Here is a 21,575-nt window from a genome sequence, read left to right on the forward strand (position 1 = left end):
TCTCAATACATAATATACATATATTCCGTATTGGCGCGGCCGTAATGACCTGAACAACAATTTTTTTTGCGTCATTTATGATGTGTGCGCTGTAAAAAAAAACAAAAAAAAAACTTCTTTCACTTATTAATGTGAGGCACGTGGAGGTTAAATTCAGCATCGCACCACGCGCCACACATCAGAAAATGGAAGAACTATTTTTTTTATTATTACTGATGGCAAAGTATCGTTTTGGTATCAAAATCGCAATACTACACGAAGTATCGGTATCGAAGTCCAAACTCTGGTATCGTGACATCCCTAGTCTGGTATCTGCGACTTCGGATCGTCCTATTCTTCTGCTGGTGGCACGCCCTGCACCCTAATTGGGGCTCTCCTATCCCACCATGCTGCTCCTTCCCTCTACCCCACTACTGGACAGCCATCTCAACAGATGCCATAGCTGGAGGGGAGTCTTCCAAACTCTGCCAGTACAGGGCAGAATTTGGAACAATCATCATTCCAGAATTACAGCGATTTACTGCTAGAGGGATGTCCAATTCTATCCAGTCTGACAATGATCCTATGGTCACCTACTTGAACCAGAAGGATGGGACCCCCACACCTCAGCAGTGTTTTTCACAGAATCCAGGATAGTGGTCCCTTGGCTTGTGCAGTGAATGCTCTGGTCGCTCCCTGGAATCACTTTAACCTTCTGTTCATCTTTCCTTCTCTGCCTCTTGGGAGAATCTAGGCAAAGGGCATACCAGAAATCCTGGTGGCACTGCACTGGCCTTGTTCTTCGTGGTACACCGATGGTTTCTCTTTTCTGGCAGACATGTCCTAGCACCTGCCCCCCAAAAACTACTCAAGTTTTACTATATGTGACTGTTGAAACCACAGTCCTAACATCTTGTGGTTTCTTAGAACAAGTCATCACCACCATGCTAAGGTCCAGAAAACCTTACCATTTCATATTTACCAAAGGTTACCTAGGTGTTTCTTCAGCTGGTGCAAGAACCGACCATCCTTCTTCTCTTCTTTTTTTCCTTGTCCGGGATAGTTTTTTCTACCATCTCCAGCAGGGATCGGATCTAAGGCTTAGCCTTCGTTCCCTTAAAGGCCAAGTGTCCGCTCCCTCATCCTCTTCCAGTCATCTTTGGCCTCTAGTTGTAACATGTTAACTTTTCTCCAAGGGGTCACTTATTGTCAACCCACAAATCTCTGGGACTTCCACCTGGTCTTTGAGCCATGCAGTCCTCTCCTTTTCTCGTACATTATATTGGGGGATACAGACAGTGTTGCCACTAGGAGGCTTGACACTAGGAAATAAAATAAAAAGTGGCTCCTCCTACAGGATATTCCCTGCCCACAGACGCTGAGCTAGTCAGTCTTCGCTTAGGCAGACACTTCTGATCGCAGCTGAGACTCTACCAAGAATTTTTCATTTTATTTTTTCCATGAAGAAGAACTAGGGGCACATGTTAGACTTTGTCTCCCTGTGTTCCGCTTTTGGTGGGCGTACAGGGCCATATGAAAATGCATCGTTGTCCAACCTGCCTATGAAGACAAGCTAGACAAGAGCGTCAGCTCCTCTGTCACCGACAAGCCTAAGGAGCACCTCCCCACCAGTGAACCCTTACTAAAGGCGATAACACTGAGGGGGCCTCCTGCTGGCCAGCACATATGGGAGATGGAGAGCATGTGGAGTGGGTGTAAGGCCCCCCTGGGCCACCGCTTGTGCACCCTCTGGACCAGCCTATTCTTTTTGCCACCTGGGGCTTTCTTCTTAACCTGGCACTTTTATTCCAGCAGCGCTATTCTTTTCAATATGACCAGCGCCATTCTGCTAGTGGCGCCATTTTGTCCTTCACTGCACAGGCGGAGGGATGGCCTTCACTCTATCCTCCCAATAGTGCTCCAGCGCGCCTTATTTCCTATCCCCTCAGGGGAAATCGGTCCTCCCTCATGATTGGCCGGTCTCCTCACATCACCGCCAGTGGGCAGGGAATATCCTGTAGGATGGGCCACTTTTTTATTTCATAGTGTTAAGCCTCCTAGTGGCAACAGCATATACCCACGGTCTGTGTTTCCCAATGAACTGGACAAGAAAAGGATTTTACGGTGAGGACTCAAAAAATCCTGTTTTAAGCCGCTGCGAGTGATCTCCCTCCAACTGTTTCTTGGCATGTAGCCTTTTTTGTGGGCCGTCAATTACATCCAATGGGTGTCCTAGCGGGCAATTCCTCCCTTCTCCCTTCCTGGTACAATAAAGCCCAAAGACAAGAATTACAGTCTCATGTCTATACACTACAGTATAAGATAATTGACCAGAAAAATCCATTTAGTGGTCCGATGTTCTTTCCATCGTTCTGGACGGCATCCCAGACTACGATCGCTCAATGGATGAGGATGGCCGTTTGCGAGGCATAGTGCGCTAAACGCAGAACTCTTCCTAGAGCTGTGGGGGCCTTCTGGGTGGTGCCCCATATGGCCTCTGCTTTACAGATGTGTGGGGCCGCTACCTGGTCTTTTCTCCAAACCTTACTAGGTCTGTAGGGTGCACACTCTGCATTCTAGGATGCTTTTTCCCAAATTTCTACAAGCAGCAGTGGAGTAGGTATAGCTGGCGGCTGAATGCTCATATCATGTGTATGGATGCTTAACCCACTGCCATTAGTTGATGGGGCAGTAACATTTGGTTTTTACTTGGAATCAGTTATGCTGACATCTAGTGGCCAATGTAAAAACTACACTATTTCAGAATTTATTTTTATATGTGTAGACAAGACAAACTACGGTATTAAAAAATGTTTTGTTCTGCTTTGCAAACTTTACCTACATGCCTGTACAGTCTCAGTTATCAAATTATAATTTTTTTTTTATAATTTTTTTTTTTTAGCCTCTGAAAAGTTGCTTTCAACATGGAAAGAGATGGAACAGGCAGTGAAAGAGTGTGGTAGGGTAAGTGAAATGTTTATATGAGAATGCCAAACAATTCATTGCATTTAGTTCATAAGCGGCGATTGTTGGTTGAACAACATGATGTGTCAGAGGACACCAATTACTCCAAACTGGGTCAGCCTTAGGAATGTGCACAGGGCGCAACACCTGTTATTACTGTCACTGGTCCTGTGTCCTGGGCATCCAGAGCTTGCACCTCCGATACCATACATTCAGGTAGGCTTCAATAGAAGCAAATGCAAAGGAGGTGCCCGATCTCTAAAATGCTGTTTGTGTGTGTGGCTGTTAGTGTGTGTGTGTGTGTGTGTGTGTGTATATATATATATATATATATATATATATATATATATATATATAATGTGTTTGCAAAGAAATATATTCACTACAGAACTTTAGGCAACAACTTGCACCAACAACAAACAATAGCGGCACTATGTGTAAGTAGGTGCTGAGCAATGTAGGTATAGGCAGTTACAATAGTATTCCTGTATTGGGCAGGGTGCCCACCACTTGATGCCGATCCTTTAGAATTAATGTTGCTTCACATCAGTCATCTCCGTCCAATGTAAGTTTTTGTATTATCAGACATTGCAGGTGGGAAGAAATCAAATAGGACTTCTTTTAATGAGATTCATTTGGCATCTGGTCCTTGTTTATGAATAGGATTTGTAGCTCTGCTATTGCAGTGACTGAAGCAACACCAGATATAGTATTTTCATGAAATCTCATCTCCATTGTCCTTTACAGGAGCAGGAAGTGCAGCTCTTGGTGGAGAAAATGATGGCCCTACAGACAGACAGCGTGGATCTGCAGAGGAACCCTCTGGGCAGGAGAAGTCGTGGGACTCTGGATGATATGTAAGTGAGTCCGATCTCCAATGTATCTGCTGCGTGCAGTCCCTGTAATCTACCTGTGTTATATGGGATTTCTTCTGCCTTATTAAACAGAGAGGAGCAGGCTAAAGATCTGTACCGAAGGCTGCGAGAGAGGCCGAGAGGTAAATAGATTGCTCCACAATGCTTTCTCTATACTGCAGAGCCTTCTTTTATTTCCATTTCTCTATATCATTTTAGATCAGAGGACCGGAGGTGACAGCCAAGAAATGGTGCGACTACTTCTACAGGCTATCCAGAGCTTCGAGAAGAGAGTTTCGTTAATATATGACCAGCTGAGGTACACACTGCGTCCTCCTTAGGCCCCATGCACACGACCGTGTTTTTGCGTCCGCAATTCCCCCGCAAATCCACGGGAGAATTGCGGACCCATTCATTTCTATGGGCCTATCCGTGTTTTCACGGGTCTCCGCATGTCCGCAAATCCGTGCCGCAGAAACTCAGGACATGTCTTATTACGGGCCGCAAATTCGATGCGGACATGCCAATAGAAGTCAATGGGCCCGTGGAAATTGCGGATACACCTCCGTGTGTCATCCGCAGTTTGCGGACTTGCGGAAATGTTGCTAGGCGACGACCGGGAATGAGTTCTGTCGTCATCCTGTTTTACCTAGGCTTTTTTTTTTTTCATCCGCATTTTGCGGATTACATACGGATGAACTGCGGTTGACATTTCACGGAACACGGTCCTGGAATTTGCGGACCAGAAAAACACTACGGTCATGTGCATGAGGCCTTACTGTCCAGTGAAGTATTGAGTGTTATTCTTCACCCTCCCTTACTGTGAAGTGTATCCTCCTCGCTTCCTCCTTTTTAATGGGGTCTCCCCCTTCCTCCTTTCCTTGCTATGCTTTATCCCACCACCTCCTCATGCCCTTATTGTGTGGTTTGGTTATTTGTAGCAAGACCGTTGTTTGCAAGAGGAAAGCATTAGATCTTGCCCCACGTTTGAAAGAAGTCATGACCCTAATGAGAGAAGATGAAAAAATTGTGGTAAAGAGGCAAGAGAAGAGACAACAGGAGCTGTGGGACCTATTGAGAATTGCCTGTGTAAGTAACACTCAAACATTGAATCCAGATCATAAACCTTATTCTGAGATATTTAAAGGATCGTGTAACTCTCAAATAACCAACAGTTTTAAATACTTCACGGTTTTCAAGATCTCTGCTTGCTGTCATTCACTAGGAACCTTTATTTTTTTACTTCCAGGGAATAAAAATATCTATCCTGGTCATGTGATAGTCACACAGGAGTGGGATTGGTTACAGTACACTGTTTATTTTTTCAGAACGGTGTCTTGTAACGAACCGTGCACCTTGTTGATCATCACATAACCAGGACAGATGTTATTTATAAAGTAAATAATGTTCCTATCTAATGAGGTCTTGAAAACTGTCAAGAATTTATACACAAAGTATATTTTTGAAAACTCTATAACTTAACGGAATACATTGAATAACCTGTATTTTTAAAAAAAAAACTGGAATACGCCTTTAAAAGTTGCCATGTTTCTGTTTTATGGTGAGATTTTACTGTCATTTTCTCAGAGCAAAGTGCGAGGACCCGTAAGTGCTCCGCTACTGTCTCAGCCTCCTCCCCTGCCACTGAGCGTAACCCAGGATTACACAAAGAGGTAGGTGTGAATCTCCGTAAATCAATAGCGGAGCATTAGTCCTAGAGTGGACACGTTACAAAAGGAATTATTAAACCGAAAAGAAAAATCTCGACATAATAATATTATATCAAAATATTTTTATTTTTACTTTATTAAACATCAATAAATACAAAACATACAAAATTAACCCCATCCCAAGTATATACTATAGACATATAAAAAATAATTAAAAGAAAGTGTACCAGGTTCACAAAATACAGTATTAAAAATAGTTATATATAGAGAATAATTCCTCCCAATAGAGAATCACATCCCAGGTAAGTAATAGCTTATATCATGTATATGAGTATCAGACTGACAGGTCCCTCCAAACAGTAAAGTATAGCAACCATGCTTAAGATAATGGAGACCTAATCAGAAACAAGCTATAGGCAGTTAGAAATAGAACAAAATACCTGTTGAGGACATGATACTGGTGGGATAGGACACCTGGACACCAAGCACCTCGACGCGCGTTTCGCAACCTTCGTCAGGAGGTGTCAAAAGGAAACCTTATTTAAAGACGTGTTTAATATCATTCACATGGTTAAGAACAAGTAAATATTCATGGCAAGTCTTAGAACTGGACGTATAGGAGAGAAAATAGCAATTGTTGGGACATCCTGTTGCAGAGCACCGCAGTCAGCCTCTCCTATGCTTAGAATGGCTTATAATAGGGAACAATTTATTGGATACAACTGCAGAAAAATGAAGAAAGGATAGACTATGGGGGAGATATATCAAAACTGGTGCGGAGGAAAAGTGGAGTTAAGTGGCAAAATATCTGAGGAGACTCACCGAAATGACAGCGTGAACAGTCATGTTCGTGTGAGAGCGGGAGATGATGGATAAAAGGGCACACAGGTTTAAGCAGTGAGAGAAAAGGCGGGCATGTGTCACAGGGAATGCCCGCTGAGCTCTGAACTTGCAGTTCCACAAGCAATACAAAATCAGCCAACCACATAGACGTAATTTGAACCTCTTTAGGTACATAGATATGTAAACTTTTTTTTTTTAAATATTGAATACAATACATATTCTGTGGTAAATCTTAAAGAGGCTCTGTCACCAGATTATCAAATCCCTATCTCCTATTGAATGTGATCGGCGCTGCAATGTAGATAACAGTAACGTGTTTTGTTTTTCTTGAAAAACTATCATTTTTGCCCAAGTTATGAGCAATTTTATATTTATTCAAATGAGCTTTTCAATGGACAACTGGGCGTGTTTTCTCGTTTTACCAACTGGGCGTGTATTGTGTTTTTATTGTGAATAGAAGTGTATGACGCTGACAAATCGGCATCATACACTTCTCATTGTTCCCACCCAGCTTCTTTCACTAAAGACAGGTCCTTCAACCTTGGCGTCAGACAGAGAAGATACATGGGCTCCAGCCGTCCGAGGGGGTAATATGCTCGTCTCTAGGGAGTTCACTATGCTTACCTGACACGGTGATGCTGCTGCAGATTCAACTGTACCCTCTCGGACGCCTGGAGCCGATGTGTCTTCTCTCGTCCGATGCCAAGGTTGAAGGACCTGTGGGTGACGTCACGCTGTGTCTGCAGTGAAAGAAGCTGGGTGGGAACGATGAGAAGTGTATGATGCCGATTCGTCAGCATCATACACTTCTATTCACAACGCCCAGTTGGTAAAAACACAATACACGCCCAGTTGGTAAAACGAGAAAACACGCCCAGTTGTCCATTGAAAAGCTCATTTGCATAAAAATTAAATTGCTCATAACTTGGGCAAAAAAAATCGTTTTTCAAAAAAACAAAAACTTTGCTGTTATCTACATTGCAGCGCCGATCACATGCAATAGGAGATAGGGATTTGATAATCTGGTGACAGCCTCTTTAAAGCCCTTGTACGCCTTTGAAAACGTGTTGTTTTAAAAATAAAAAAACTTTCTAATTACATTTTATTAAAAATAATTTTTCCTTTTTGAGACACAGCTGCTTTGTATCCTGTATGTAGAGCAGCTGTATCTAGCGCTGAAACCCGTACCCGTCAGGTCAGCGGGAATGACTGTTTCAGTGACAGCGGGGGCTGCGTGTCTCTGACATGCAGGATTGAGCGGTTACCGACCACATCTATGTTCATAACTTAGGGCCTGTTCACATCACCATTCGCTTTCCGTTGCGTGGTTCTGTGAACCCCGCAACGGAAAGTCAAACTGAAACCACAGCTTCCGTTTCAGTCACCATTGATATAAATGGTGACGGAAACATCGCTAATGGTTTCCGTTCGTCACCATTCCGGCAGGTTTTCGTTTTAACGACGGAATCAATAGCGCAGTCGACTGCTTTATTGATTCCGTCGTTAAAATGGAAACCTGCCGGAATGGTGACGAACGGAAACCATTAGCGATGTTTCCGTCACCATTTATATCAATGGGGACTGAAACGGAAGCTGTGGTTTCAGTTTGACTTTCCGTTGCGGGGTTCACCCGACGGAAACCTCCGACGGAACTCCAGAACGGAAAGCGAACGGTGATGTGATCAAATACAGGTGGATTCTGCGTGTCAGAGGCACGCAGTACCCGCTGACACAGAACCCGTCAGACCCGCTGACCTGACGAATTTAGGTCTCCGCGCACGATACAGCTGTTCTGTATACAGGAGACAAAGCGGCTGTATCTCAAAAAGTAAAAATGATTTTTAACAAAATGTAATTAGAAAGTTGCACCAAACACACTGATATACATTTTTATAATAAAAGAAATTAAACAATTTTATAAGGTGTACATAGCCTTTAATAAAAGAAAAATATTAGGATTTCGGATAAAATCCAATGTGAAGGAGCAGGTTCAGGCACCCGTGGCCCCTGGTTATCCAGCAATGTATTGTAGGACAGTTCCCCAGCAGCCGGTATACAGAGAAATGAATTGAAGTGATGCAGTAAATGTGACCCTCATGCGTGTTACCATTGCTGTTGTCCTAGTGAAGACCTCCTATCTGAGTCGCAGAGTCTGTGTGGACAATTGGAGACTTCCATGAAGAGTTTAATGACTGAGCAAGACACCAGTCTAATGGTAAGTATTGGTGACGCTACATGACCGCACCTCTCCACTTCCTGCCCGTCCATTTTCCTCCTATTATTACTGTCACTGGTTCTTCTCCGCGCCACCAGTTCATGTGATAAACTGGCAATGGACAACTCGGTACATGTTGAGGGCCCTAAGTGTAGCCTCTCCGTCCTCGAAGGGCCAATCATTATGCATTATTTATTTACTTGCATTCACAGCTTAACTTCAGGGTAACTCCCTGTACTTATTGGTGTTTTTAAAGGGGTTGTCTACTTTAGACCATGTCTATTATGCGGCCTCTAAATCTGCACCCTCTCTATAAACCCGGAGGTCCCAACGTGCCCTTGCAGTCCACATGCCCATTAAGTTTAATGGTTGTAGTGTAATGCTTTGTAGGCAAAGCGAGAAACTATTCGTTCTTCTGTCCCATGTCTGGTCTGGCTGGTCTCGCTCTGTTTTCTGACTAGGCCGCAACGACCTTTCATTCATAGCAGGCATTTACAAAGCTATGGCCATGGAGTGAATCCCTTGAAAATGTCTTTCCCTTCCTGTAAATCCCTCCGCAACGTAGCTTGGTTTAGGTGTAAGTAAAGCTTTCTAGAATTCTTGGCCAGCGCTATGTTCTGCCTGACACGTGTCGACATCTTTCAGTTCCTATAGGATGACCGCCGGTAGAGATCTTGGAAACTTTAAGGAATTGATACAGAAAGTAAATTTGGAAAATGTTATAACTTTTCATTATATAACGAATAAACTGTATTTGCTGTTTAGGCTTCTTTCTACACATTCCCAAATAAAGGGGTTTTCTCACATCTGACCGCCACTTATTAGGCATTTATGACCTATTCAGTGGATAAGTGGTAAATGTTATCCACCGGAATAACTTTGAATTAAGGAATTCTGACTTCCTGCAGCCACTACTAGGGGCTTCTTACTGCCTACCAACTTACAGGGGTTCTCCGCTTTGAACAAGCCTTACTTGTTGGAAGGGTCGCTTGACAATAAGTTGATCATAAAGCGTTACCCTGCTGGGACCCCCAGCGATCAACTGTGGGGAAACCTGTCAGTAAGTGTTTAATTTCCCTGCAGCGCCACCACAGAGGAAATTAAGCATTACACAGTGCCCATTTATATGAATTGATTGTCTGTGTAATGCAGCACAGGACAGGTCCTCCACAGAGAGAAATCCTCCTTCTAACCGCTCTCCACTCTGGCAGGAGATGAGGAACCTGAACAGGGAATTCTCCTCTATTACCTCAGAATTCCCTAATAGGGTGTATGTAAATTGGTTTTCTTAAAACCCCTTTAATAATACATGCGTGTGCAGTAAGATAATGAGCTCCCCCTAGTGGTAGCTGCAGGATGCCGGAACTACTTAATTTAACTCTGTGCCTATATTCCTCCTCCTCCTTCTCCTTCCCAAGCATGGAGAAAACTGAATTAATTATCTGTCCCCCATCTCACTTAACCCCCTTACCAAAACGATCAATCGCAGTTAATAGCTTCACACGTTCTCCAGTCTCCAAATCCACTGCCTCGGGATAACCTTCGATTCTGCCCTGCATTCAAATCTCACATCCAAACCCTTTCCAGCCCCTGCTGCCTCCACCTAAAAACATTTCTCGAATCCGCTCTTTCCTCAACCTCGATTCAACAAAAAATGGCTGTACACGCCCTCAACATCTCCCGCCTAGACTACTGCCACATCCTTCTCTGGGAAGTTTCCATCTAACACTCTTGCACCCCTCAAATCCACCCTCCACTCTGCTGCCTAGGTAAACGACCTCTCCCCTCATTCCTCTACCGCCTACCCTTCTGCCAATTCCTTTACTGTCTACCCCTTGCCCAGCAAAACATTAACAATGGCATACAAAGCTGCCCACAACCTGTCCCCTCCATACGTGTCTGCCCTAATCTGCTGCTACCTCCTCCCCCACACGTAATCTCCGGTCCTTGTAAAACCTCCTCTACTCTCCTCATATCTGCTCCTTACATCATCGTCTCCAAGATTTCTTCCACACATCCCAATGCTCTAGTACTCGCTTCCCCAACTCCTACTATCCAAACCTTCAAAAACGACTGGATGAACAACTACTACCCTCACCTTTATGTTTCTTTCCCCCTTTCCTTGTAGATTGTAAGCTCTTGTGGTCCGGATCCTCTCTCCTTCTATACCAGTATGTCACAGCAAGCTTAAAGGGGTTTTCCGACTTATTCCAAAAAGTAGCAGGGGTAGGAGGGATGCATTTAAAAAAAAAAAAAGAGCCATTAGTTACCTCACTGATCTCCGGCGTTCTTCCGCTCCGGTCCTCCCTGCCGCTGTTTATTGACATAGCTACCGTGATGACTGGCCCGTATACCCACGTGATCGCTGCAGCCAATCACTGGCCTCAGCGATCCTGTGATGTATACCCACTGAGACCAGTGATTGGCTGTACAATCATGTAAGTATACAAGCACATCATCACTGCAGCCATGTCAACAAACCGCAGCGGGGAGGACCGGAACCACGGCGCTGGAACGCATCTGGGAGGTGAGTAATGGCTCTTTTTTTTTATTTTTTTTTATTTTTCTTTAATATAACCCTCCTACCTCTTCCACTTTTTGGAATAACTCAAAGCTTTTTGTTTAGATATTCTCTATATTGTTATGTACGAAAATCCTTTCTTCAGATGATCAGCGCCCTGGAATTAATGGCGCTTTAAATAAATATTAATAATAATACTAGGGATGTGGAGCTATTGAAAAAATGGATCCCCAACCCTTATAAAGATATGTGATGACATGTTTATGGCCCTGTATAATGCATGAATTCGTCTCCGTTGTCTGACGATCGCTGTTTCTCTATTTTGCAGTTATTAGACTGGTCCTGGCTGCCACCACAAGAAGAGGAGAGGGAGGGCTGTCAGATCATCGCAACGTGAGCCTGACCTGAAGCAATGGAGGGTTAAAGCGTGAAAATAGTGCCTTTTAACTATTTCAATGTATAGGGAATCATATTCTTCTGCATGTGGCCAATCCTTTTGTAATTGATAAAGTTGTACTTAAAGGGGTTGTCTAGTACCTAAAAATTGATGGCCTATCCTCGGGATAGGCCATCAATAGCAGATCGCTCTGTGTCGACGGCCGGGACCCCCGCTGATCAGCTGGTTTGAAGAGGCCGCGTTTCTCGTACCTTCCAGTCACTGATCGTACTGTGAATCGCCGACACACCAGTAGCGGCGGTTCACGGTATTACATCCTTCTCCCATTCACTTCAATGGGAGAGGGTTGTAATACTGTGAATCGCCACTATTGCTGTGTCGGCGATTCACAATACGAGCAGTGACCAGAATGAAGGGGTCCCTTGAAAACAGCTGATCGGTGGCGGTCTTGAGGATAGGCCATCACTTTTTACTGGCTGGACAATCCCTATAAGTCAAAGAATATGACTTACAAAGCATAATGATTATGAAATATCAGGAAATACCTACAGTAACGGCTGGAGTTCTCTGGGTGAAGACCGCTATTGTTTTTGCTTATAGAGCAGTTTGAAACGGGTATAGTAACACCTACAGGCTGCTAGCTGGTACTGCAAGTTACAAGTTTTAAAAAAAAAAATCCAACTATGTATTAAAAATGTCTTTTTATACCACAGGCCTAAAAAAAGCCATTTTAATGCACAGTCTGCTCTTTTATCAAATTATTACATTTAAGAAACTATACGTTGTTGTTTTTTTTTAAGAGTATTTTTTGTACGGGTTCAAAAATTTATATATGTTTTGCTTGTTGTGTTTAAAAAGACACATTTTATGATCTGTCTTGGAATAAATGTATTTTATTATATCCTAATGCTGTGTTGATTCATTCATTACCTGGTTAGAAACATGAATTTTTCCGTTTTTTTCTCTTATAAATAGTCAGTATTAGAGGTCGTACTGGCAGAGGACTCCCCTGTCAGAGCCAAGTGCCAGCCTATAAATTGTGAACCAATGGTGATGTCACTGTTCTAAGAAATTGATACGTTGCCTGTTTAATATATTTTTTCTAGTCTATTGCTTGAAGGTATTAGGAAAAACTGATGTATCCCCTTTCTTTAGTGTCCACTTCTGACTTTGGCTCAAAAAACTGATCCAAAAACTGCATCCAAACTGTGTGTGTGATCCTGGCCTTGGGGAAGGAGTCCAGAGGCTTTGCTAGTACAAGGCCTAAGCTGACTTATATAGGTAACTCTAATGTCTGCCTATGGTTGTCACCACAGAACTTCTACTTATTGGAATTTAGATACAGGTGAAGACAAGACCTCGTCAACTTCTATTTGATGTGTTTTCTGCTCGATCATTCATATAATCCATATAACTGCTCGTTGTTCAGTTATGGTTGATATTAAAGGGAAGGTGTCACAAAAAAAAATATTTTCTATGTTATTACTTTTAGTATGTCATTAAAATAAATTTTATTTATTTGTGTTTTTTTGTTGTACTTTTTTCTTTTACTTCTCTATGGGGGCTGCCATTTTTTTTTTGTCATCTCTGTATGTGTCGATTTAACGACACATACAGAGATGGAATACGGCACATACGTCCCCATAGAGAATGCGAACGGGAGCCGTTCCATTCGCTATAGCGTACGCCGTCTGTGACTACTTCCGGTCGCGGCTTCCGGCCATATGTTCAGACGCAAAGACTAGGAGCGGAGGCTGCGACAGCGGCAGGAGCAGGTAAGTTATGTTTGTGTGTGTGTGTATGTTCGTGTTATACTGTCTGATTACTACTGTATCTAATCCTCCTACACTGTGCATTCGCTCAAGAAATGGCGGCACACAGTGTAGGAGGTTTGAACATTCAACCCCCTCCTTTCTCCTGGCACTAGCCAGAATAAGGGAGGGGGGATTGTTTGAGGACACTAGAGCGAGTGTGTCTTCTCCAATTTTGCAGCATAAAGCAATGTGGTTGCTTTACCACATGCCAATGCTGCAATTTTGGGAATTGCTCCCTCTAGTGACCGGTACATGGAAATATTATAAATTAGATTCTAATTTATAATATTTCCTGACTTGTGAAAAAATTAAAAAAATTAGAACAATGTTTAATCATTTATATACTAACTGTTTAACTAAAAAAATATAAGTTCTGCTCCCACCCCTCGACCTTGCCTCCCTCTGCTGACCAGTACATACGGATAACAGGTGGATCCTGCATGTCTGAGACACGCAGGACCCACTGTCACACAACCCGTCAGTCCTGCGGACCTGACGGGAGCGGAATTTAGCAAAAGATATAGCTGCTTTTTATAGAGAATACAATAGGGAGAATGGCAAAGGCCCTCAAAAATGTTTGTGTGCATCACCAGTAAATCGACAGTAAATTGTAGGGAAAGGGGATTAATAAAGAATTTATTTTACAGTTCCTGTTCTACCTCCACGCACTTTTCCACTTTCCCCTTTCCCTACAATTTACTTTAGTATAGAGAATACGATAAATACGATAAAAACTATTTAGAAAGTTGCACTAATCACACTGACCTTTTTATTTAAAAAATAAATAAAAAAATAGCCTTTCATAGGTTTACATACAGTAGCCTTTAACCATTGTCAGCTTTTCGGGTTTGGGGTAAAATTTCTGATACATGTACTGCCTGACAATAACCGATTCCCCCGCTTTGCATGGAGCTCCACTTACGGCCTTCTTGCAATACTTCCAACTCCGTCATGCTGTGCAGGCGCAATTCAGAACTTTCTTTCCCTCTCCAAAAAAAACAACTGACCAGGCAGCCAAAAGAGGCTCCAAATTTACCACAGTGGTGCACTATGTTTGATAAATTTGGCGCATCTTGCAAGACATGTTAGACACTTTTTTTTTTTACCTTGCATGCTTGGCTTCGTTCACGACCCTTTTTTTGTGCCAAATGTTGGTGCAATTTTTATGCACTTTGGTAAATGTTAAATTTATGCCTCCTTTTCTGCACTTTTTGTCACATTTTCTTCATAAATCGGTCTAAAACTAGATGCAACATTATGTGCCAGAAATGCGCCTCATTTTGGCACATTTTATGACCAGGTCTAGAGGGCAATCACATTGGTAAATCTGCCATGTTGTGTGTAACGCAGATCGTGTGAAGGACTACTCGGATTGCTGCTGGAAGAAGCGCCGGATCTGGCTGTCGGCAGAAGGAAGGCAGCGGGAAATCTCAAAAATAGGTCAGAGGAGGCGGGTAATGAGAATAGTCCTTTGATATAAGCACAGTAGCTCATATATATATATATAGTCGTTCAGATACATGTTGGACCTTGGAACCGTTCTCATACTTCTGTCATAAAGAAGTTCTATAAAAGAAAAATAGACCATAGAAGGTAAATGATTAACTTCATGTTTTATTGTAAAAAAAATAAGGCCTCGTGCACACGACCGTGTTTGGTCCGAACACAGTTCAGGGAGCCGGAGTTCCTAGCATGGTAGTTATGTATGATGCTAGGAGTCCCTGCCTCCCTCGGGATTACCGTCCTGTACTGATAACATCATAGATAACTATTATGCTATCCGGGAAATGCGGCCTGCATACGGTCCATATATCACGGACCAAACAGTCGTGTGCATGAAGCCTAATACAATGTTTCCACTAGTTTATAGTTACATATTGTCAATAAGTTACAGCGTGGCCATTATTCCATTCTTGGATAGTGAATCCTATAGACCTCAGACCTTAATCGGTATGTACACATTTGCAACCAGATTTTTTTTTTTTATCTCCCCAAAGTATAATAAAAAAAAAAAGTCTTGATTTAAAATCTCATATTTTTTGTGTATACAGCTCCTCTGCAGACCTATTTATCTCTATGATTACAGACTACAAACAAACCCTGTGTGGTCAGGCTCTGCAGTCCTACTCCCTTCCATATGTCCCCAACTTCATGCTAACCTACAAATAAAGACAGTATCCGGCCTCATGCACACGAACGTAAAAACGGCCGTAATTACGGGCCCATAGACTTCTATTGGCCGCGGGTACCTTCCTGTTTTCTTAGGGAAGGTGCCCGTGCCGTTGAAAAATATGGAACATGTCCTATTTCAGGCCGTAATTACGGCACGGCCAGGCCCATAGAAGTCTATGGGGCTCCCGCAATTACGGGTGACTACGTGTGTGTACCCGTAATTACGGGAGCGTTGCTAGGCGACGTCAGGAGATAGTCACTGTCCAGGGTGCTGAAAGAGTTAAACGATCAGTGCGGGACAGAGAGAAGGGGCTGCACTGATCGGCAGTAACCCTTTGAGCACCCTGGACAGTGAGTGCCATGCGCGGTGCTCACAATATAGATGTCTAAAGTTACTTCAAGAACCCGTAACAAAAAAAAGTTTATACTTACCCAGAACTCCCTGCTTCTTCCTCCAGTCCGGCCTCCTGGGATAACATTTCAACCCATGTGACCGCTGCAGTGGTCACATGGACTGCCGCGTCATCCAGGGAGGTCGGTCTGGATGTCAAAAGAGGGACGCGTCACCAAGAAAACGGCCGGGGTTTGTATGAACTTCTTTTACTTACAATCGCTGCGTTCCGCTGCGGAAACTCTGCCCGAAAGGGCTGCCCTTTCTCTCTATCCAGCACTGAAATACGGGTGGAATACTGGTGACAACGGACCCGTATTTACAGGCACGGGTCCGTAAATACTGGTGGAATACGGGTCGAATACGTGTGACGAAAGACCCGTATTTACGGGAGGAAAAAAATAAGTTTGTGTGCATGAGGCCTAAAAGGGGGCGGATGGAAGGGGGTATGATTGCAGAATCCGAGTGCACACACCATTTGCTTGTAGTCTGTAACCATGGAGACATACAGGTCTATCTGGGAGTTGTAGACACCAAACGGTAAAAATATTTTTTTAGCAAGACTATTTGCACATTTTCTTCATTTTATATTTAAGAAGCATTTGAACAGTTAGGGTATGTTCACACGCAAACTCAAAACCGTCTGAAAATACAGAGCTGTTTTCAAGCGAAAACATCTCCTGATTTTCAGACGTTTTTGTAGCAAGAGACAAAAGTGAACCAAAATCCAGCGCTGGGTGAAAGTAAAAAGGAACTCCTGTTCCAATTTTATTGGTATAACAATAAAAATAACTAAATAGGATATTTCTGCAATGTGGAGAGTACAGGGATGAGTGATGGGTAAACTTACAAGTTTTTGTAGCAACTCGTGTTTTTCGCGGCGTATTTTACGGCCGTTATTGGAGCTGTTTTTCAATGGAGTCAATGAAAAACGTCCCAAGAAATTACCTGCACTTGTTTTGACGCGGCGTCTTTTTATTACGCCTCGTGGGAACAGAACACCGTAAATCCCATTGCAAGCAATGGGCAGATGTTTGGAAGCGTAATGGTGCCGTTTTTTCAGGCGTAATTCGAGGCGTAAACGGCCCGAATTACGTCTGAAACCACTGCGTGTGAACATACCCTTAAAATTTATTGCAAAGATGGACCTTATCTTTAAAAGGAGTTTGAGCAGAGCAGAGATGAGTATCAATAAATCACAAGGTATACTGAATCTTTTTCTACAAAGCTATATATTAATAACATGCTGCCCGCAGACCAGACTGGATATTCAATACGATGGGTTCTCTTTAAACGCTATGTACACCTTTGACGGGTTTTTTTTAATTTTTTTAAACAGGTCAGTCAATGTGTTTGGTGTAACTTTTTAACCATTATTAAAAATGAATTTGACTTTTTTAGATACAGCTGGTCTGTATTCTCTATACAGAGCAGCTGTACTTAGCGCTAAATCCTGCTCCCGTCAGGTCTTTGGGACTGACAGGTTCAGTGATAGCCGGTCTTGCATGTTTCTGATACGCAGGATCCACCTGTAAACTATCACATCTAAGTACATAACTTAGATGTGGTCGATTACAGGTGGATCCTGCGTGTCAGAGACACGCAGGACCCGCTGACATTGAACCCGTCAGGTCCATGGGACTGACGAACTCAGGTCATAGCAAACGATACAGCTGCTCTGTATAGAGAATACAGAGCAGCTGTATCTAAAAAGTAAAACAAATTTTGAATAAAGACTGTTCTATTTGGCCATTTTCTAGGTTGTATCTTTTTCTTGGAAAGCTGGATGACAACCTATATAGCAGCTGTTACAACAATCACAGAGGTGGCCTGAATGGCAAATCTACCCTTTTGCATTATGGCAGTAGGGGAGTTTAGGAAAGTTGGGTCACTGCAATGCTGGGAAACTATAACTCAGAACATTTTTTGCAGGGTGGAGGTAGCGGGCAGCTCAAGGACTTTTTTTCTTGGTGGTTTGTAGAAATACTTCATACATGCCATAATGTAGTACATAGCATTTGTCCTTTTCTGAAAATGATGTCTTAGAAGGTCAGAGAACTTGATTTTCTGGTTTCTATGCCATGTGCCGCACATAAAGAGCGAGAAACACGCAGGGATGAAATGTGTATCCTGCAGGCCCTAGTTACCACATGGCCTGGCTCTAGTGCTGGTTAAGATGGTCACACATCAAGGATTTCAGACGGCCGTTTTCTGGATGACTTGTCGTTCATCGTCGGTCTGTGAAGCTTGACGAACTGGATGACAACGACATAAGTTAAAATGACAAATCGCCAATCGATATCTCCCTTGATGTATGGCCTGATCTGGGCTTCTATAGATGGGATGCCGATCTTTCAGTTGTCATGAACGACTTTACAGGACTGCACCCAACAATGGCCGAAAAAAATCCAAACTGGCTGATCAATTTTTCCACAGATATCTGTATTCTGTCGGCAGCTGTCATGCTAATTCGTGTCATACCCGGTGCAGTAATCTAATATAAGAAAAGCTAACTGTATGTGTAATGTCGGGGTAGGGAGACAGACAGGTGAGCCCTAAACTACCCGCCACTCAGTCCCTGCCTACTTGCACAGCCCGTAATAGGCGACGGCGTACAACTGGGCGACGGTCCCTACTCTCAATATGTGCACAACAGACAAAACAGGACAAGGGTACACAGAAGCAAAGGGAAGTGGAGCAGTTGCCCACGGCAACACCATGAGCAACAGAGTAGTGGACGAGCCGAGTCAAACCAGGAGTGTACGTGGTAGCAAATGCAGAACAGGAGAATAGTCAGTCAAGCCAGGGTCAATATGAAGCAGAGGTCAATGGTAATAGCAGGGACAGCAGAGCCAGGAAACAAGAGACTCACAGGCAAAGGACAAGCAGCAAATGAAGGTATAAGTAGACCAAGGGCAGGAGCTAGAACCGTCTGGCCAGGCTGTGATAGGTTCTCCCACTCCTCAGCCTACCAGCCTGAGATCGAGTTACTCTAGCAGACCTAGGAACAGATGCTGGCTGATTAACCACGGGCGTCGACACAGAAGCTGTGTCAGGCAAATCCTTTACAGTACCCCCCCTTTTATGAGGGGCCACTGGACCCTTCCTGGGTGGACCTGGCTTGTTGGGGAACCGAAGATGGAACTTCCTGAGCAATAGCCCGGCGTGAACATCCCGGGCGGGTAACCATGTCCTCTCCTCAGGCCCGTATCCCCTCCAATGGATCAGGTACTGGAGGGAGCCTTGGACCATCCTGCTGTCCACAATCTTGGCCACCTCGAATTCTACCCCTTCAGGGGTGAGAACAGGGACCGGAGGTTTCCTCGAGGTAGCCAAGGACGGGGAGCAGCGTTTCAGGAGGGAGGCATGGAACACGTTGTGTATATGAAAAGACGGAGGTAACTCCAGCCGGAAGGAGACAGGGTTAAGGACATCAATGACCTTGTACGGCCCTATATACCGGGGAGCAAATTTTTTGGACGGAACTTTAAGGCGCACATTTTTTGAAGACTGCCACACCAGATCCCCGACCACAAACAAGGGGTTAGCAGAACGTCTTTTATCTGCCTGACTCTTTTGTATGCTCTGGGACGCCTCAAGGTTCTTCTGAACCTGGGCCCAGACTGTGCACAGTTCCCGATGAACGACATCTACCTCGGGATTGTTGGAACCACCAGGTAAAACGGAGGAGAACCGTGGATTAAATCCAAAATTACAGAAAAAGGGGGAGACCCCTGACGAGTTACTGACCCGGTTATTGAGAGAAAATTTGGCGAGGGGAATGAAGGAGACCCAATCATCTTGGCAGTCAGAGATAACACACCTTAAATATTGTTCTAGAGACTGATTAGTACTCTCAGTTTGGCCATTAGTTTCTGGATGGAAGGCCGAGGAGAAGGACAGATCAATCTCCAACTTCTTACAGAAAGCTCTCCAAAACAATGAAACAAATTGTACCCCTGTACAAACAAGGTAGCTAACGTCTTGGCATTGGGTAGTTTCTTGAGGGGCACAAAATGGCACATCTTACTGAAGCGGTCTACTACAATCCACACCACCGACTTGCCTTGGGATGGAGGCAGATCGGTGATAAAATCCATGGAGATATGGGTCCAAGGTCTCTGGGGAATGGGCAAAGAACATAGTAAGCCCGCTGGTCGGGTCCTGGGAGTCTTGGACCTAGCACAAATTTCACAAGCGGCGACGTAGGCCTTAACGTCTTTAGGCAACCCAGGCCACCAATAGGTTCTAGAAATGAGGTGCTTGGTACCCAGGATGCCTGGATGGCCAGATAGTGCAGAGTCATGATTCTCCCTGAGTACCCTTAGCCGGAATTGCATGGGAACAAACAGCTTGTTCTCAGGAAGGTTCTCGGGAGCTGAACCTTGATCAGCCGCAATTTCGGAGACTAAGTAAGAATCAACAGAGGATATGATTATACCTGGGGGCAAAACACAAGCAGGATCCTCAGGAGGAGGAGGGCTGGCCATGAAGCTACGCGACAGCGCATCAGCTTTAATATTTTTAGACCCCGCCCTATTGGTGACCACAAAGTTGAATCTAGTAAAAAACAACGCCCATCGAGCTTGTCTCGGGTTTAGCCTCCGGGCAGATTCTAGGAAAACCAGATTCTTGTGGTCGGTAAGGATCATTACCTGGTGCCTAGCCCCCTCCAGGAAGTGGCGCCACTCTTCAAATGCCCATTTAATGGCTAAGAGTTCGCGGTTGCCAACGTCATAGTTACTATCAGTGGGGGAGAACTTCCTGGAAAAGTAGGCACAGGGACAGAGATGGGTGAGAGACCTAGTACTCTGGGACAAGACAGCACCCACTCCCACCTCGGAGGCGTCAACCTCCACGATGAATGGCTCCATCTGGTTAGGCTGAATCAGCACTGGGGCAGAGATAAAGCACCTCTTAAGGACCTCTAAAGCCTGTACCGCCTCCGGCCAGTGGAGATTAGCACCTTTGTGAGTAAGGTCCGTAAGAGGCTTAGCGATGACCGAGAAGTTAGCAATAAATCTCCTGTAATAATTAGCAAACCCCAGGAAGCACTGTAACGCCTTCAGGGAAGCAGGTTGGACCCATTCAGCCACAGCCTGGACCTTGGCAGGGTCCATGCGTAATTCGTTAGGAGTGAGGATTTGACCCAAAAATGGTATCTCCTGCACCCCAAACACACATTTTTCCGTTTTAGCAAAGAGTTTGTTTTCCCGAAGGGCCTGGAGCACATTCCTGACATGCTCAATGTGGGAGGACCAGTCCTTGGAAAACACAAGTATATCATCAAGGTACACTACAAGAAATACCCCCAGGTAGTCTCTTAAAATCTCATTTATGAAATTCTGGAAGACCGCGGGAGCATTACACAACCCAAAGGGCATGACGAGGTATTCGAAATGATCTTCGGGCGTGTTAAACGCAGTCTTCCACTCATCCCCTTCTCTGATTCGGATAAGGTTATAAGCCCCCCGAAGATCAAACTTAGAGAACCATTGGGCCCCCTGAACCTGATTGAAGAGATCAGGAATCAGAGGAAGGGGATATTGGTTCCTTACAGTGACCTTATTCAAGTTTCTGTAATCGATGCACGGCCTAAGACCACCATTCTTCTTCCCCACGAAGAAGAAGCCAGCACCTGCCGGAGAAGTAGAGGGGGGAATGTAACTGTAATGACAGGGATAGGGAAACAGACAAGTGAGCCCTAATCTACCCGCCACTCAGTCCCTGCCTACTTGCAACGACCCGCCCTAGG

The 21,575-nt window shown here is 44.2% G+C and overlaps 2 protein-coding genes across 2 annotated transcripts in view; one reads left to right on the forward strand and one right to left on the reverse strand.

The window, feature by feature from the left end:
* The window catches only part of IKBKB (inhibitor of nuclear factor kappa B kinase subunit beta), a 37,836-nt gene extending 25,537 nt beyond the window's left edge, over positions 1 to 12,299 (forward strand). Inside the window, exons 15-22 of the mRNA XM_075858914.1 lie at positions 2,882 to 2,943; positions 3,691 to 3,800; positions 3,891 to 3,940; positions 4,017 to 4,116; positions 4,739 to 4,886; positions 5,385 to 5,470; positions 8,435 to 8,525; positions 11,375 to 12,299. Of these exons, the coding sequence (XP_075715029.1) occupies positions 2,882 to 2,943; positions 3,691 to 3,800; positions 3,891 to 3,940; positions 4,017 to 4,116; positions 4,739 to 4,886; positions 5,385 to 5,470; positions 8,435 to 8,525; positions 11,375 to 11,443 (716 nt within the window). The 3' untranslated portion in view covers positions 11,444 to 12,299. The remainder of the gene's footprint in view (positions 1 to 2,881; positions 2,944 to 3,690; positions 3,801 to 3,890; positions 3,941 to 4,016; positions 4,117 to 4,738; positions 4,887 to 5,384; positions 5,471 to 8,434; positions 8,526 to 11,374) is intronic.
* Positions 1 to 21,575, reverse strand: part of PLAT (plasminogen activator, tissue type) — a 336,360-nt gene that overhangs the window by 174,960 nt on the left and 139,825 nt on the right. The gene's annotated exons all lie outside the window — the stretch shown is intronic.

Source organism: Rhinoderma darwinii, chromosome 3, assembly GCF_050947455.1.
Source record: "Rhinoderma darwinii isolate aRhiDar2 chromosome 3, aRhiDar2.hap1, whole genome shotgun sequence".
Lineage (NCBI taxonomy): Eukaryota > Metazoa > Chordata > Amphibia > Anura > Rhinodermatidae > Rhinoderma > Rhinoderma darwinii.